Source organism: Bufo bufo, chromosome 4 (genome assembly GCF_905171765.1).
Source record: "Bufo bufo chromosome 4, aBufBuf1.1, whole genome shotgun sequence".
Taxonomy (NCBI): Eukaryota; Metazoa; Chordata; class Amphibia; order Anura; family Bufonidae; genus Bufo; species Bufo bufo.
The window spans coordinates 117,500,277-117,517,250 of NC_053392.1; the positions used below are offsets into that span (position 1 = coordinate 117,500,277).

The 16,974-nt window shown below is 43.5% G+C and overlaps 1 protein-coding gene across 2 annotated transcripts in view; it reads right to left on the reverse strand.

Annotated features, from left to right (window-relative positions):
* Nucleotides 1-16,974, reverse strand: part of LOC120997602 (serotransferrin-B-like) — a 68,545-nt gene that overhangs the window by 26,908 nt on the left and 24,663 nt on the right. For both annotated transcript variants that reach the window (XR_005778200.1, XM_040427701.1), the window contains exons 8-13: nt 16,421-16,568; nt 16,114-16,262; nt 15,096-15,192; nt 12,144-12,185; nt 3,068-3,226; nt 602-752 (exon numbers count right to left, since the gene is read on the reverse strand). Coding sequence is in view for 1 of the 2 variants with exons in the window: in XM_040427701.1 (XP_040283635.1) it covers nt 602-752; nt 3,068-3,226; nt 12,144-12,185; nt 15,096-15,192; nt 16,114-16,262; nt 16,421-16,568 (746 nt within the window). In the remaining variant the exon portion in view is untranslated. The remainder of the gene's footprint in view (nt 1-601; nt 753-3,067; nt 3,227-12,143; nt 12,186-15,095; nt 15,193-16,113; nt 16,263-16,420; nt 16,569-16,974) is intronic.

Sequence of the window (16,974 nt, forward strand, 5' to 3'; positions counted from 1 at the left end):
CAGATTTGCCTAAAATCCACTAATTTCCCAGTCCCTTTTTAATTTGTTTTCTAGAAGGCAAGGAGGTAAAGGAACAAATGTCACAGGCACTTTCATTGGTATAGTAGGTGGCCATAGTGTGTCAAGGTTAGTTTTGGAGTGGTGGCACGTGCTTCTAAGCGGCTCCTTGAATAGCAGCTGGCCATTACTGTTAGTCCCAAAGGGCAGTCTACACCTGGTCTAGCACATAGTGGTGACGATAAGATCACAATTAGATTAAAGAAGTTCTCTAAGTTGCAGATGTTGATGATCCCCCCACAATCAGCTGTTTCAGGTTGCTGTAACTCTGAACGGGAAGCTATATTCAAGTGAACTGGAACTGGAAACTACACAAGGCATGTAGCCTTCTGCTTCCAACCTGTACAATGTTAGTTTCTGGCGCCACTGTAACCTGAAACAGCTAATGGGTGGGATCAGGTGGCAGACCCCAGCCGATCTAATATTTATGATCTATCCTAAGGATCGCCCAGAGAACTCCTTTGACCAGCTTATGATCTTTCAGATATTTCACTTTTTTCGAACTTTGAACAAGAGATTATTAGAGGCTATTAGTCTTAGTTACCTGAAGGCTCCGGAGTATCCATAATAAGCTTCAGCATCACTAGGAGAACACTTAGAATCTGTGAGAGGTTTTTGGGGGTCACCCATACATAGCTGACAGAAGGTGGAATCAATGTCAGAGCCAGGAGCACAACTTTTACTGAAGTAGGTACCTGCCATATACACAAAGCAGATGAAATATTATCAGTAACATTACAGATACACTTGCTTGATGCCAGGGGTGGATTATAATGAGGGCAATCTAGGCTACTGGGCCCAAATTGCCCTCATCATAATCCTTCTCATAAGACTTCTCGCAGATATTGGATAATCTTAGGAAGATCTTTTGAGAGGGAATCAAAATAAGAGCAGTGGGTGTTATTCAAGTATGTAACAGCACTGTCTAGAGTTCTAGACAGAGACCGATTATCAGATAAATTATCGGGGATGAACACTGGTTCCCGATAACTGGCCTGTGTAAAAGGCGCCAGTGATCACACTATGAATGAGCAAAAACCACGTTCATCAGGTGATTGTGTTGTTCTGCCAAAACTCATTGTTCCTGTCTGCAGATCATGATGTTTAAGCAGTGGTCTGCTACCAAGGTACAATGATTTTCTATGGGGACAAGTGATCACTGCATGTACATGAAGCTCTCATCTACACTGGCGCTTAGGCAATTATCGGGAACGTTTAGTTTGTTTTTGATAATTGGCTAAAAGCTTAATCCATGTAAAACGACCCAAAGAAGTAATTTTTTAAAATGATTCCTTTGTTGGACAACTCATTAAAGTTTAATACCTATATCATTTTAGAAACAGCTCTACTTTTGTCTATGAGTTGTTTTGGTATTACAATTCTTCATTGATTACCCCTAGAAAGATTACAGTACACCATTGAAAGTTCTACTTAAAGGGCACCTATCAGCAGATTTGTACCTATGACACCGGCTGACCTGTTACATGTGCACTTGGCAGCTGAAGACATCTGTGTTGGTCCCATGTTCATATGTGCCCGCATTACTAAGAAAAATTATGTTTTAATATATGCAAATGAGTCTCTAGGAGCAATGGTGGCATTGCTGTTACACCTAGAGGATCTGCTCTTTCTGCAACTGCCATGCGCTTTCTGCTTCGACATTTTCATTGCCTGGCCCTGTCATTAAAAGTGCAGAGGGAGTGGCAGTTGCAGAGAGAGCAGAGCCTCTAGGTGTAATGACAACGCACCCGTTGCTCCTAGAGGCTCATTTGCATACATTAAAACATCATTTTTCTCAGCAATGCGGGCACATATGAATGTGGGACCAACACAGACGCCTTCAGCTGCCAAGCACACATGTAACAAGTCAGCCAGTTTCATAGGTACAAATCTGCTGACAGATGCCCTTTAAAGGAATAGTCCCAAGAAAAATATTCTACACTGAGTTATTCAATAAAATGTATATTGGAATAGAGCCAGCAATGGAGAAAAAAAATAAAAACTCCTCCACATTTGGTATCACTGCATCTGCAATGACCTGAACTATACAATTATCACATAATGTATTCAGCACAGCAAACACCATTAAAATATAAAAATAATGCCAGAATTGATATTTTTTGCTTAACCGCCACAGAACAATGAAAATAATGGAAGTGCCGATTCAGCACATAACTGACAAGAACTGAGCTGAACAGATCCGATTGACTATAAAAGGGGTATGTTTGATTTCCGGTCTGGAGAAAGATTTTTTAACGGAGCCTCCAACACAGATGTGAACATGCTCTAAAATGAGATCAAAATGTTGTATGTATGTATCCCAAAATGATACCAATGAAAACTACAAGTCGTTGTTCAAAGATCAAGCCCTTACACAGCTACATAGAAAGAAAAATAAAAGTTATGGGTTTTGGGACGCCGTGAGGCAAACATATTTTCTTTATTTTTGTGCATATGTAGTAAAACAAAAAAAACAAAAAAATATATATATATTTGGCATCACTGTAATCGTACTGACCCAGAGAATAATGTTATCATGTTATTTATGCTGCAAATTAAACATTGTAGAATTACAGCATAAAAAGCCAATAATAGTGTGGCTGGATGGAAAAATAAAAAAGTTAAAGCTCTTGGAATGTGACTATAAAAAATAAAAATAAAATTTGCTTGGTCACTAATGTGTAAAACAGGCTGGTCACTAAGGGTTAAAGGGGTTACTCAGAATAGCAAAAACATGGCTGCTATCTACTCAAAACAGCACCACCCCTGTCCATGCATTGCATCTGGCATTGCAGCTCAGCCTGTGGACAGGTGTGATGCTGTTGTGGGAAGAAAGCAGCCAAGATTTTGTAACTCTGCCCAACTCTTTAAGAAAAGGTGAAATTTATGTAAGATATATTTAAAGGATTTGGGTTTGGTAATTAGCCGATCATGCAAATCAAGATGTTTTGAACAGTTCTTTTTAGCGAGGTAAGCTCTTTGCATAGTTGTCACACTGTTTTGCACTCACCAATATCACAATTATTATTCTTCTTATTAATAAGACCCACTGGAATATTCCAGCCAGCAGTGCGTCCTACGGCTGTATGGCACGACATCTTGCCTTTAAGATTATTCCATGAGATGTCTTTGTTACTCTTCTTCACAACAGCAACAGCATAATATGTTCCTGTGCGGAGAAAACATGAAAATTTTTAATTTACGTTATCCACAATAGAGACAGACAGAGAAGTGTGCGAATGATGGCCTCCAGGTTCTATGTATAGCAAATAACATAGTACCAAAACAGTTCACGGGTGAGCAGCACTCCAAATTCACAAGCGGGTAAAGCCAATTTTAAGAATTTTTAGAAGGTACCAGATAAATATTCTGAGGGTACCTGTTCCCCACAGCGTCGGATCCTGGCTTAGAGTCCAGTACATATAAATCTAAAAAGATCTGAAGCAGTCTTTCAATTTAGGCCTCTTTCACACTTGCGTTGTTGGGATCCGGCATGCACTTCCGTTGCCGGAGGTGCCCGCCGGATCCGGAAAAACGCAAGTGTACCGAAAGCATTTGAAGACGGAACCGTCTTCCAAATGCTTTCAGTGTTACTATGGCACCCAGGACGCTATTAAAGTCCTGGTTGCCATAGTAGGAGCGGGGAGCGGGGGAGCGGTATACTTACAGTCCGTGCGGCTCCCGGGGCGCTCCAGAATGACGTCAGAGCGCCCCATGCGCATGGGTGACGTGATCCATGCGATCACGTGATCCATGCGCTTGGGGCGCCCTGACGTCACTCTGGAGCGCCCAGGGAGCCGCACGGACGGTAAGTATACCGCTCCCCACTGCACTTTACCATGGCTGCCAGGACTTTAGCGTCCCGGCAGCCATGGTAACCATTCAGAAAAAGCTAAATGTCGGCTCCGGCAATGCGCCGAAACGACGTTTAGCTTAAGGCCGGATCCGGATCAATGCCTTCCAATGGGCATTAATTCCGGATCCGGCCTTGCGGCAAGTGTTCCGGATTTTTGGCCGGAGCAAAAAGCGCAGCATGCTGCGGTATTTTCTCCGGCCAAAAAACGTTCCGTTCCGGAACTGAAGACATCCTGATGCATCCTGAACGGATTTCTCTCCATTCAGAATGCATTAGGAAAATCCTGATCAGGATTCTTCCGGCATAGAGCCCCGACGACGGAACTCTATGCCGGAAGACAAGAACGCAGGTGTGAAAGAGCCCTAAAGCATAAATGTCTTAATTATTAGGGGTACAGATAGGGCGATCTGTCACAAAGCCCGGGATCGTCGAACGGTGTGTTGTCTTCCTGGCGCTCGAATTCGACACATTGCTGATCGGGTTGACAGATTACTGGGAGGGGCTGAAGAAGATCCAGCGGTCATGGTCCATATCGGAACCAATGACAAAGTTAGAAGTAGGTGGAGCGTCCTTAAAAATTATTTTAGGGATTCAGGTCAACAGCTTAGGGCAGAGACCTCAAAGGTAGCATTTTCCGAAATACTGCCTGTACCACTAGCCACACAAGTGGGAATAGTGGGAATAACTGAGACATGGCTGGATGATAGTTATGACTGGGCAGTTAATGTACAGGGTTACAGTCTGTTTAGAAAGGATCGCCAAACCCGGAGAGGGGGAGAAGTCTGCCTTTATGTAAAGTCCTGTCTAAAGCCCACAGTCCGAGAAGATATAAGTGAGGGACATGAACATGTGGAGTCACTGTGGGTAGAAATACATGGAGGCAAAAACAATAATAAATTACTAATAGGAATTTATTATAAAGCACCTAATATACCAGAGTCCTCAGAAAATCTACTAAACTAGATAGACAAGGCAGCAAATCATAATGAGGTGGTTATTATGGGGGACTTCAACTACCCAGATATAGACTGGGAAACTGAAACCTGTACATCTCATAAAGGAAACAGGTTTTTGGCAATAACTAAAGACAATTACCTTTCCCAACTGGTTCAGGACCCGACTAGAGGGACGGCCTTACTAGACTTAGTATGAACCAATAGATGTGACAGAACAACAGATGTGCAGGTTGGGGGACACCTGGGAAATAGTGACCATAAAGTAATAACCTTCCAATTATCATTCATAAGAGTGTTTCTTCAGGGAGGAACAAAAATACCAAACTTCAAAAAAGCTAAATTTAGCCAACTAAGAGAGGCCATAGGCCTAACTAACTGGGATAAAGTCCTCAAAAATAAAAATACAGCTACAAAATGGGATGTTTTTAAAAGCATCCTAAAATCTAATTGTGAGAGGTACATACCTTATGGGAATAAAAGGTTAAGGAACAAGAAGAAACCAATGTGGATAAATAGAACTGTAAAGAAAGCAATAAATGACAAAAAGAAAGCATTTAAATCACTAAAACAGGAGGGTGGCGAGGAAGCACTGAAAAACTATAAGGAAAAAAATAGAATTTGTAAAAAACAAATAAAAGCGGCCAAACTAGAGACCGCGAGATTAATTGCCTAAGAGAGCAAAACTAACCCTAAAATGTTTGAGTGATGAGAGTGCAGAGAGCGATGAGGAGCAAGCAAAGCTATTAAATATTTTTTTCTCCCCTATATTCACTGAAGAAAATAAACTGTCAGATGAAATGCAGAATGTAAAAGTAAATTCCCCATTCAAAGTGCCCTGTCTGACCCAGGAAGAAATACAGCGACATCCTAAAAAGAAAAATCGCCAGGACCAGATGGCATACACCCGCGTATCCTAAGAGAATTAAGTAATGTCATAGCCAGACACTTATTTCTGATATTTCAGGACTCTATACTGACAGGGAGTGTTCCATAGCAAATGTGGTGCCAATATTCAAAAAGCGTCCAAGAACAGAGCCCGGAATCTATAGGCCGGTAAGTTTGACATCCGTCGTGGGTAAACTGTTTGAAGGTTTTCTATAAGATGCTCTCTTGGAGTACGTCAATGAAAATAAGCAAATAACGCCATATCAGCATGGCTTCATGAGGGATCGGTCATGTCAAACTAATTTAATCAGTTTCTATGAGGAGGTAAGTTCTAGACTTGACAGCGGCGAATCAATGGATGTCGTATATCTGGACTTCTCCAAAGCATTTGACACTGTACTGCATAAAAGGTTAGTATATAAAATGAGAATGCTGGAACTGGGAGAAAATGTCTGTATGTGGGTAAGTAACTGGCTCAGTAATAGAAAACTGAGAGGGTGGTTATTAATGGTACACACTCAGATTGAGTCACTGTCACTAGTGGAGTACCCCAGGGGTCAGAACTGGGGCCTATCCTCTTCAATATATTTATTAATGATCTTGTAGAATGCTTGCACAGTAAAATAAAAATTTTTGCAGATGAAACTAAACTGTGTAAAGTAATTGACACGGAAGAGGACAGTATACGGCTACAGAGGGATCTGGATAGATTGGAGGCTTGGGCAGATAAGTGGCAGATGAGGTTTAACTAGGGCTGTGGAGTCGGAGTCGAGGAGTTGGAGGCAATTTTGGGTACCTGTAGTCGGAGTCGGCAAAAAATGAACCGACTCCGACTCCTACTAGATTTAAATTGGAATAAAAAAAAAAAAGCAAGTTTAAATGTCCCAATTCACAAAAAGTTATAATTAATTACCATATTTTTCGCCCTATAAGACACACCTGCCCATAAGACGCACCTAGGTTTTTGAGGAGGAAAATAAGGAAAAAAAATATTTTGAACCAAAATGTGTGCTTTTGGTGGGTTTTGAACTAATGGTGGTCTGTGGTTGACACTAATATGGGGGCATCTGTGGATGGCACTGTTATGGGGGCATCTGTGGATGGCACTATTATGGGGGCATCTGTGGATGGCACTGTTATGGGGCCATCTGTGGATGGCACTGTTATGGGGCCATCTGTGGATGGCACTGTTATGGGGCCATCTGTGGATGGCACTGTTATGGGGGCATCCGTGGATGGCACTGTTATGGGGGCATCCGTGGATGGCATTTTTATGGGGGCATCCGTGGATGGCACTGTTATGGGGGCATCTGTGGATGGCACTGTCATGGGGGCATCTGTGGATGGCACTGTTATGGGGGCATCTGTGGATGGCACTGTTATGGGGGCATCTGTGGATGGCACTGTTATGGGGGAATATGTGGATGGCACTGTTATGGGAGCATATGTGGATGGCACTGTTATGGGGGATCATTGTGGGGGCATCTGTGGATTGCACTGTTATGGGGCATCTGTGGATTACACATATATAGCATCTTATCTTATGTGTCATCCACAGATCCCCCCCCCCCCCCCATAACAGTGTCCCTGTGTACTGAATGGGGGCCGGCCTCTGTTTCTGTAATGGCAGCGGGGCCCGGTGCCTGCTTCATTCATAAAGTGGGCGGAGCAGGCGCGTGACGTAGTGAGCTACGCTACGAGCGCCCACCCGGCCTCCTGACTGCCAAGAAGTTAGTAGTAAGTAGTACAGCGCTAGATTTAAGATGATTGGAATACTTTAACAACACCCATAAGTTAGATATGATTATATTACAGTGAGCGGGGCCCGGTGTAGTAGAATACAGTGACTGCACCGTGCCCCGCTGCCATTACAGAACCAGATGCCAGCCCCTCCTCCCTCTCAGCCTATTCACCGGACGGTCGCAGCATTCGCCCCATAAGATGCACTGCTATTTTTCCCCCACTTTTGCGAAAAATACGGTACTTCTCTACTGTAAGAATAAAGGCCAATGCATGCAGTGCGTCACGTTACCACAAAATGAACACGTTAAGTGACCGTGAAGAAGCATGCTTTTCATATGCTTCACTATATGGCACATAACGCACAGTTAAGGAGCGGTAATACTTATACTTTCCATTGTGTTGTGTTCTGCTGTTACAGGGAACGCAACGCCCATGGTTAACCTAGCCTCTCACTGATAACTGATTAAGTAAATAGGTTTTTTGCAGGACTAGAGACACTTGTATAAGTGAAGGGAATGGATAGTCAATAGTTCAAGACTGAAGCTGTAAACCATTTGAAAAACTGCTGTCATTCAGCTAAGGCTATAAAAACTTGTAAACTCAGATTGTTAGCTTAAACTTTAAACATGACTATGGGATTCTACTAGGGAAATCATGTTTTACAATAAATGCCCCTTCCCCTTCCTGGATCCCCCCACTGCCCTATATTCAGCAGAAGATCAGCACACAAAGGAGAAGGCAGCGGCTTCCTAGCCAGTAGTTCTGTGGTAATGACATGTATGTTGCCTTTCTTTCCTTCAAGGAATGTATAAAATACATTCACATATTAAATACAGGGGAGTCGGAGTCGGAGGTACCAAAAACGGAGGAGTCGGAGTCGGAGTATTTATCTTCCGACTCCACAGCCCTGGGTTTAACACTGACAAATGTAAGGTTATGCACATGGGAAGGAATAATGCAAGTCACCCGTACATACTAAATGGTAAAAGACTGGGTAACACTGACATGGAAAAGGAAACTAAGTTGTAGAAACCAGTGTCAGGCAGCTGCTGCCAAGGCCAATAAGATAATGGGTTGCATCAAAAGGGGCATAGATGCCCATGATGAGAACATGGTCCTACCACTTTACAAATCACTGGTCAGACCACACATGGAGTACTGTGTACAGTTCTGGGCTCCTGTGGACAAGGCAGACATAGCAGAGCTGGAGAGGGTCCAGAGGAGGGCAACTAAAGTAATAATTGGAATGAGGGAACTACAGTACCCTGAAAGATTATCAATATATTAGGGGACAGTACAGATATCCTTCCCATCATCTATTTATCCCCAGGACTGTGACTGTGACGAGGGGACATCCTCTGCGTCTGGAGGAAAGAAGGTTTGTACACAAACATAGAAGAGGATTCTTTACGGTAAGAGCAGTGAGACTATGGAACTCTCTGCCTGAGGAGGTGGTGATGGTGAGTTCACTAAAAGAGTTCAAGAGGGGCCTGGATGTATTTCTGGAGTGTAATAATATTACAGGTAACCAATAATATTACATGGTAACCATTCAGAAAAAGCTGAACGTCGGATCCGGTAATGCGCCGAAAACGACGTTTAGCTTAAGGCCGGATCCAGATTAATGCCTTTCAATGGGCATTAATTCCGGATCCGGCCTTGCGGCAAGTGTTCAGGATTTTTGGCCGGAGCAAAAAGCGCAGCATAATGCGGTATTTTCTCCGGCCAAAAAACATTCCGGTCCTGAACTGAAGACATCCTGATGCATCCTGAACGGATTTCTCTCCATTCAGAATGCATTGGGATAATCCTGATCAGGATTTTTCCGGCATAGAGCCCCGATGATGGAACTCTATGCCGGAAAAGAACAACGCAAGTGTGAAAGAGCCCTAACAGGCCGAACTGGATGGACAAATGTGTTTTTTTTTGGCCTTATATACTATGTTACTATGTAATTAATTCACCAACAGGCATCAGAACCTGGCAACGTTTTGACTTCAGTAAGCATGCTTGAAAAAGACTTGCTAAGGCTACTTTCACACTTGAAAAAGAGAAGTGGACCTCCCTGCGCTCCTTTAGTTTAGATGTATGGAAATCAGCCCAGATGGGATGACACCGCAGCGCTCGTGCTACAAGGTGAATGAAGAGCACGCGCCCACGTATAACCAAGTATACTAAGGAGATTCCGCAGAAATAGGAGAGGAAAGAAGGTCTCCAGAACTACTTGAAGCACGCACACCAGAGGGAACCACTTCTCAGGTAGGAATCATATTGCTATCATTTATATGCTTCCAACCTTAGCGATCACCCAGTATACCGTTGCAGTGAGACAGCTGACATACACTACACCTTGCCTGCACATCGTCTCTCCTTCCCCCTCTTCTTTGTTGTGTTCCCAGTCCACTCAGCCCCCCCCCACTTAGTATCAGTAGCCGTTTAGAGTGTATTGCCTGCGCTGATATCCAGTGTCACCCACGGGTGACACATTGACCCATACCTTTACTTTCACACTTGCATTGTGTTTTTCCGGTATTTAGATCCATCAGAGGATATCACTAACGGGAAAAAAAAAACGATTCAGTCTTGTCCCCATACATTCTGAATGGAAAGAGATCCATTCAGGATGTCGTCCGTTCCGGCAGTATTCTGTTGTGTGACCAGACACAAAACTCCTGCAAGCTGCGGTTTTGTGTTCGGTCTTAAAAACTTTCACACTAGCGTTTTTGCTGGATCCAGCACTGTTCAGCAAAAACACTTCCGTTACTGATAATACAACCATCTGCATCCGTTATGAATGGATCCGGTTGTATTATCTATAACATAGCCAAGACGGATCCGTCATGAACTCCATTGAAAGTCAATGGGGGACGGATCCGTTTTCTATTGTGTCCGAAAAAACGGATCAGTCCCAATTGACTTGCATTGTGGGTCATGACGGATCCGTCTTGCTCCGCATCCCAGGACGGAAAGCAAACCGCAGCATACTGCAGTTTGCTCTCTGGTATGAGAACGGAACGGAATGCATTTCGGAGCATTCCGTTCTGTTCAGTTACGTTTTGTCCCCATTGACAATGAATGGGGACAAAACAGAAGCGTTTTTATCCGATATTGAGACCCTATGACGGATCTCAATACCAGAAAATATTAACGCTAGTGTGAAAGTAGCCTAAGTTAATGGTGACGGAACTGTTTTTTTAGTAAAAAAAAAACAACACATCCGTCACCCATTGACTTTCAATGTATTTAGTGACAGATCCGTTTTTTTACTGGAACGGATGCATCCTGATGCGCAAAATCAAAACTGATCCGTTTAATTCCGGTATTGAGATTCTCTGCCAGATCTCAATACCGGAATTACAAACGCAAGTGTGAAAGTAGCCTAAAGGAGATGCTCCCCATTTACAATCATAAACCACCTACTGCACTTGTCCTGCTACCCCCATCACATCATATAATGATTAAAAAGGGAACTAAAGCAGTGAACGCACCTGATATGACATGGAAGTGATATCAGATGTTACTAGAATGACATGTATATAATATTGAAATAACAAAGTATACATAGTCTGAGCACAAAAGGTAGGCCGTGTCTATTTCGAGGTCCACAAAAATGAGTATCCACAAAATAAAGATAAAGTTTGTGTTGCATCTGGTTTTTTTTGTGGACCCTTCCACATCCATATGTCCGTTCTACAAAGGTTACAAAATGTCATATACTTGGCCACAAATGCAGACCACGAACCCAATGAAGTTAAAGGGGTTGTCCGGGCTCAGAGCTGAACCCGGACATACCCTTATTTTCACCCAGACAGCCCCCCTGAGGCTAGCATCGGAGCATCTCATGCTCCGATGCGCTCCCTTGCCCTGCGCTAAATCGCGTAGGGCACGGGCTCTTTTGTTTATCATAACACATGGCCGGGCATAAGCTTCCGCCCGGCAGTGTGTTCGGTGATGTCACCGGCTCTGATTGGCGGGCTTTAGTGCTGCCCTAGCCGTTTTACTGGCTAGGGCAGCGCTAAATCCCAGCCATCGGTGCCGGTGACGTCACCGGGCTTCCTGGAAGCCCCATGGAGAGTCCTGGTACGTCACGGATCTCCAAAAATGCCTTTGCCCTGCGCGATTTAACGCAGGACAAAGGAGAGCATCGGAGCATGAACTGCTCTGATGCCCCTGTCAGGGGGGCTGCCGGGGGGAAAATGGAGGTATGTTCGGGTTCAGCTCTGAACCCGGACAACCCCTTTAATGGTTCTGCAAAAAAAATTGATCCAACGCGGACGTCATCCGTGTTTTGCAGATCTCTGTTTTGCCACCCTCGCTCCTCCTGCTTCCTCTACCAACCCCTCCCTCTTCTTGATTAACAGGGCTAGGTTTCTGCATTGTCATCTTGCCTGGCCCTACCAATCAAGAAAGAGAGGCAGGTGCTGACAGAGGAAGCAGGAGGAGCAAGGGTGCACAGAGTGGCTTAGGCCCCACCCTCAGTGCACTTAACTACTCATTTGCATGTGGAATAAAAGTACTGTTTCTCCAGAAGGAAGCAGAGGATCACTAAGTAAAATGTATCATTACATTCAGGTGGAAAGCATTGTGCCTGGTGTAACAGCGAATTTCCTCGTGACAGATTTCCTTTGCTGAGAATAAGTCAATACCTTGTGTTTTTGATCCACTTGTTCTGCATGGTTTCAAATCATCTGTAAAATAGAGAGGATATTGGAATATAATCTGCTCATCTAGGTATTACTGCATAACTAAGGTATAACTAGTGTCATTGCCCAAACAATAATGGAATGACCCAAAGGAGGTATACTGGGACAAATGATCTCCCCTAGTGTGAGATCAGGGAGTCTGTTTGTAACATACAGTAGACCATCACAGAGATGCCTAAGCATGGCTGCTGGGCCAGTATATTTGGATTTCTTCTTGAGACCATGAAGGTTGTGGTTGACCCCAGTGTCGTGGGGCACTAGGCATTCTGTGGCACTCCCCAGCGCTATGTGGAATATAAAAAAGGGGCTTTAAAAGGTCACAAGCTGTGTGTTTGTGACTTTTTAAATGCAACTTTTTGAAGAAAAAAAAGTCTCAAGTGTATTTTTTTACATTGCTCTTGCCACTTTTCCAAAAGGGGGCGAGGTAAGGGTGGGAAAGGGTCATGGCCAACACCCGAGACAGATTTATCTATGTTTACACCAATTTTCTGGCGCAAATAAAGCCAGAAATCTACAGAATTAATCAATGAATCCGCTGTTTGGCACTATCGGCATATTGTTTGGTACTTTTATTTACGCAATGTATTCATATGGGAAACTACGTTTACTGTTATATAGAACTCGTATTATCGTTGGTACTATTAGGCCTCGTTCACACGAACAATACGGATTGTGTCAGGGTGCGTTCAGTGAAACTCGTACCATTTCACAAGCAAGTTCAGTCAGTTTTGTCTGCAATTGTGTTTAATCTTTTCCCCGCGGGTGCAATCAGTTTTGATGCATTTTTCGCACGCGTGAAAGAAAACTGAAGATTTATAAACAACTTCTCTTAGCAACCTTCAGTGAAAAACGCATTGCATCTAGACTGCATCTGGACTGCATCTGGACTACATCCGGATGCAATGCGTTTTTCACTGAAGCCCCATTCACTTCTATGGGACCAGCGCTGCGTGAAAAACTCAGAATATAGAACATGCTGCGATTCTCACGCAACGCAGAACTGATGTGTGAAAACCAACGCTCATGTACACAGATGCATTGAAATGATGCCACGCATTGCACCCCTGCGGAAAACTCACTCGTGTGAAAGGGGCCTTACGGTAATAAATACCGTATGCATTACAACTAGTGATATTAGGGTCCATTCACACATCCGTGTGTGTTTTGCGGATCCACAAAACACGGACAGCAGCAATGTGCTTTCCGCATTGTGCGGACCGCACATTGCCGGCACTAATAGAATATGCCTATTCTTGTCCGCAATTGCAGACAAGAATAGGACATGTTCTATTTTTTTCGGGAACAGAATTGCTGACCCGGAAGTGCGGGTCCGCAATTCCGTGTCCGGGCAGCACATCGTGCTGCCCCATAGAAATGAATGGGTCCGCAATTTGCGGAACGAAATTGCGGACGTGTGAATAGACCCTTACTGTAACTATTCTTCATGATTTGTACTACAGAATAAGGCCTCATGCACACGACCGTATGTATTTTGCGGTCCGCAAAAAAAGGATCCGCAAAAAATAGGGATGTCGTCCGTGTCCATTCCGTATTTTGAGGAACGGAACAGCTGGCCCCTAATAGAACAGAACTATCCTTGCCCGTAATGCGGACGATAATAGGACATGTTCTATATTTTTGCGGAACGGAAATACGGACATACGGAATGCACACTTAGTAACTTCAGTTTTTTTTGCAGACCCATTTTTAAAATGAATCGTTCCATATGTGGTCCGCAAAAAAATCTGAACGGACAGAGAAAGAAAATACATTAGTGTGCATGAGGCCTAAGTAGGCATTATGCTACCTGCACACGGGTGCATCTTACTTGCTGTTTTTGGTGCGGATTTGATGTGGATTTTCCGCAGATCTCACCCTTGCCTTTCCAAGGGTAAAATCCACACAAACAATTGACATGCTGCGGATTTCTAAATCCACACGGCAGGTCAATTTCCACACTGCAAAAAAAAAAAATAAGTGTACATGACATTTGTCTCATCTCATTCACTGTGCAGGTATTGTATTATGCTGTGTTTTTTTGGACAAAAATCTGCGTGGAAAAACTGTGCATAATCTGCAATGTGTGCAGGTTGCCTTAAAGGGGTTGTCTCACTTCAGCAAGTGGCATTTATCATGTAGAGAAAGTTGATACAAGGCACTTCCCAATGTATTGTTATTGTCCATATTGCTTCCTTTGCTGGCTGGATTCATTTTTCCATCACATTATATACTGCTCGTTTCCAGGGGTTCTGACCACCCTGTAATCCAGCTACATGAAGTGAAACAACGGGTTATGGCTGCCATTATAAAATATGTACTACAGCTGAAAAGCAGCATGGCCAATTGAACGAGTGTTGGTTCAGGCTACCTGCACACATTGCGGATTATGTACGTGTTTTCTGGTTGGATTTTCATTAGGAAAATCTGCAGTGTAAGGCTACATGCACACGACCGCGTGCCCACCATGGCCGTATTGCGGCCCGCATACAGCGTGTCCGCAATACACGGGCACCGGCCGTATGCATTCCGCATCACGGATCGCGGCCCTATTCACTTGAATGGGTCCGCAATCACGGAGATGCGGAACGGAGGCACGGATCGGAACCCCACGGAAGCACTACGGAGTGCTTCCGTGGTGTTTCTGGCCGTGTCCCTGCACCGCAAAAAAGTAGCGCATGCTACTTCGTGGGATTCGATTCGCTCATCTCTAATTATTACAAGATTTAGGGCCCCACTTTTGATTTTGCCCAGGGCCACATTTTGTCTAAAACCGGCCCTGCACAGAGGTAAGACCCACACCTATCAGACATTTATGGGATATCTATATATTTATAGGATGTTTTTAGCCTCCTGAATTACATTGCACTTGCCGACTATGTAGTGAATGTTCCTTACCTTGGTTATAGTACTCCCCCATTACAGGAACAAGGCCGCATTGCCCTGCTGTGTACAAGTACCCTCCATCTAGTGTCACTGCATCAGCTTCACCTTTCTACAACGGAATGGAATTACATTTATTAACAGTAAGGGGTTTATAATTAGATATTTATTTTTTTCACTTTAATAAAACAAGTAAAATTCTGAATTCGGCAGATTTGTACCCATGAGACGGCTAACCTGTTCAATGTTTGCTGGGCAGCTGAAGGCATCTGTGTTAGTCACATTTGAAAATGGGAAAAACACAGATGCCTTCAGCTGCCAAGCGAACAACAGGTCAGCCGGTGTCATGGATACAAATCTGCTAACGGATGCACTTTAAAGAGGTTTTTAAAATTGATGAACTATCTATAGGTTAGACCCGAATATTCGATAAGTGGGGGTTCGACTATCATCATCCATGCTGATCAGCTGTTTGAAGGAGTTGCAATGCTTGGAGAGCGCTACAGCCTCTTCAAGTACCGCACACCTAGAGACATAGCTGCAATACCAAGCACAAGTGGTACAAAGAATATGGTCTTGTGGCAGTATGAACCATTGTAAAGAGGGCTGCACCCAGGTTGGGATTACTACAGGAACCTGCAGTCCATTGTTCTGCCTGTACATTACAAGCGAGAAAATCCAGACACATTTGATACTAAAGTGTGGGAATACTTGGTGATAACTCACATAATATCTTCTATGATAACCAATAAATTGTAACTTATTGCCTTTCTTATTTTTCAGGCAAAAAGTATGCAAAAAAGCTCATGGCATCCAAACCAGAGACACCCATCTGTAGACAGCTGTCTCGTTGTTCTTGCCCCTCACCAGTACAGAGCAAGGCACTGGTTGGCTGGATGAAATGCCTTAGATGCAGCTCATGGTAGGGTTACAGTTTCCTATTGAAGAGACATAATGAAGTATGGAGAACAAAGTATGCAGATTATCTTCTAGCAGCCAAGCCAGGGCTATTTTGCTCACGAATGTCCTTTACCAAGACTTGTAGAATGCATTCTTCTGCAGAAGATGCCTGAGTGCATTCAATGGCTCCACCGCTTGCAGGTGTCCACTGGTCACACTTTGTCTTCTCCTGTTTGCTCTGTGTGCACCATCGCACAGTCTCCTTGGAAGGAGAATTTAACACTGAAAAAAAGTAGTGAATAAAGAAAAATTCGATCCAATTCCAACCTTTTACCTTTCATAATGATCTGAATTTTCACCCTCACTCCATGAGACAATGCATACAGTGCTAATAACAAATACCCGGTCCCCTCATTTCTATTTCTGACCATGTCACTTACCATGCATTGCTCGGATAGAACTGAAGTGACTTGCTCCCAGATACAAGAAGGCATCCATTGAAGATGGTAAAGGAAGAAGAGTGGCTGCTGAGTTCATCAAAAGCAGCTTCTTCCCGTGCTTAGAGCCTGATAGTTCGCATTCTTTTTTCTATATTTGTAAAATATTAATAGTTAAAAATAAGAAAAAATAAACTATTCATATTTCATCAGGTGAAATTATACCCAATTCTCCTAAATAAAATGTATTACTATAATTAATGAGGCTTAACAGCCCTATGAAATGTTTACAAATAGCTGACCATAGTATAAAATAGCAAAAGGAGTAATAGCCACCTTTCTCAAACCCCTTCTGCTCCTGTACTGACACTTCCCTATTTCCCTGCTGGACAGGTGCAAAAATGTGTTGCAGAAGTTTCTGTGATCAACTTCTGAATGGGGTTTATAGAAGTCCATGTTCGTGCAAAGATGCAACCCCATTCAGGTGTATGGAACAGATTTTTCAATCAAATTTCTGCAACTAATCTCGGGAGCAGAATATTAACACCTTCAGGACC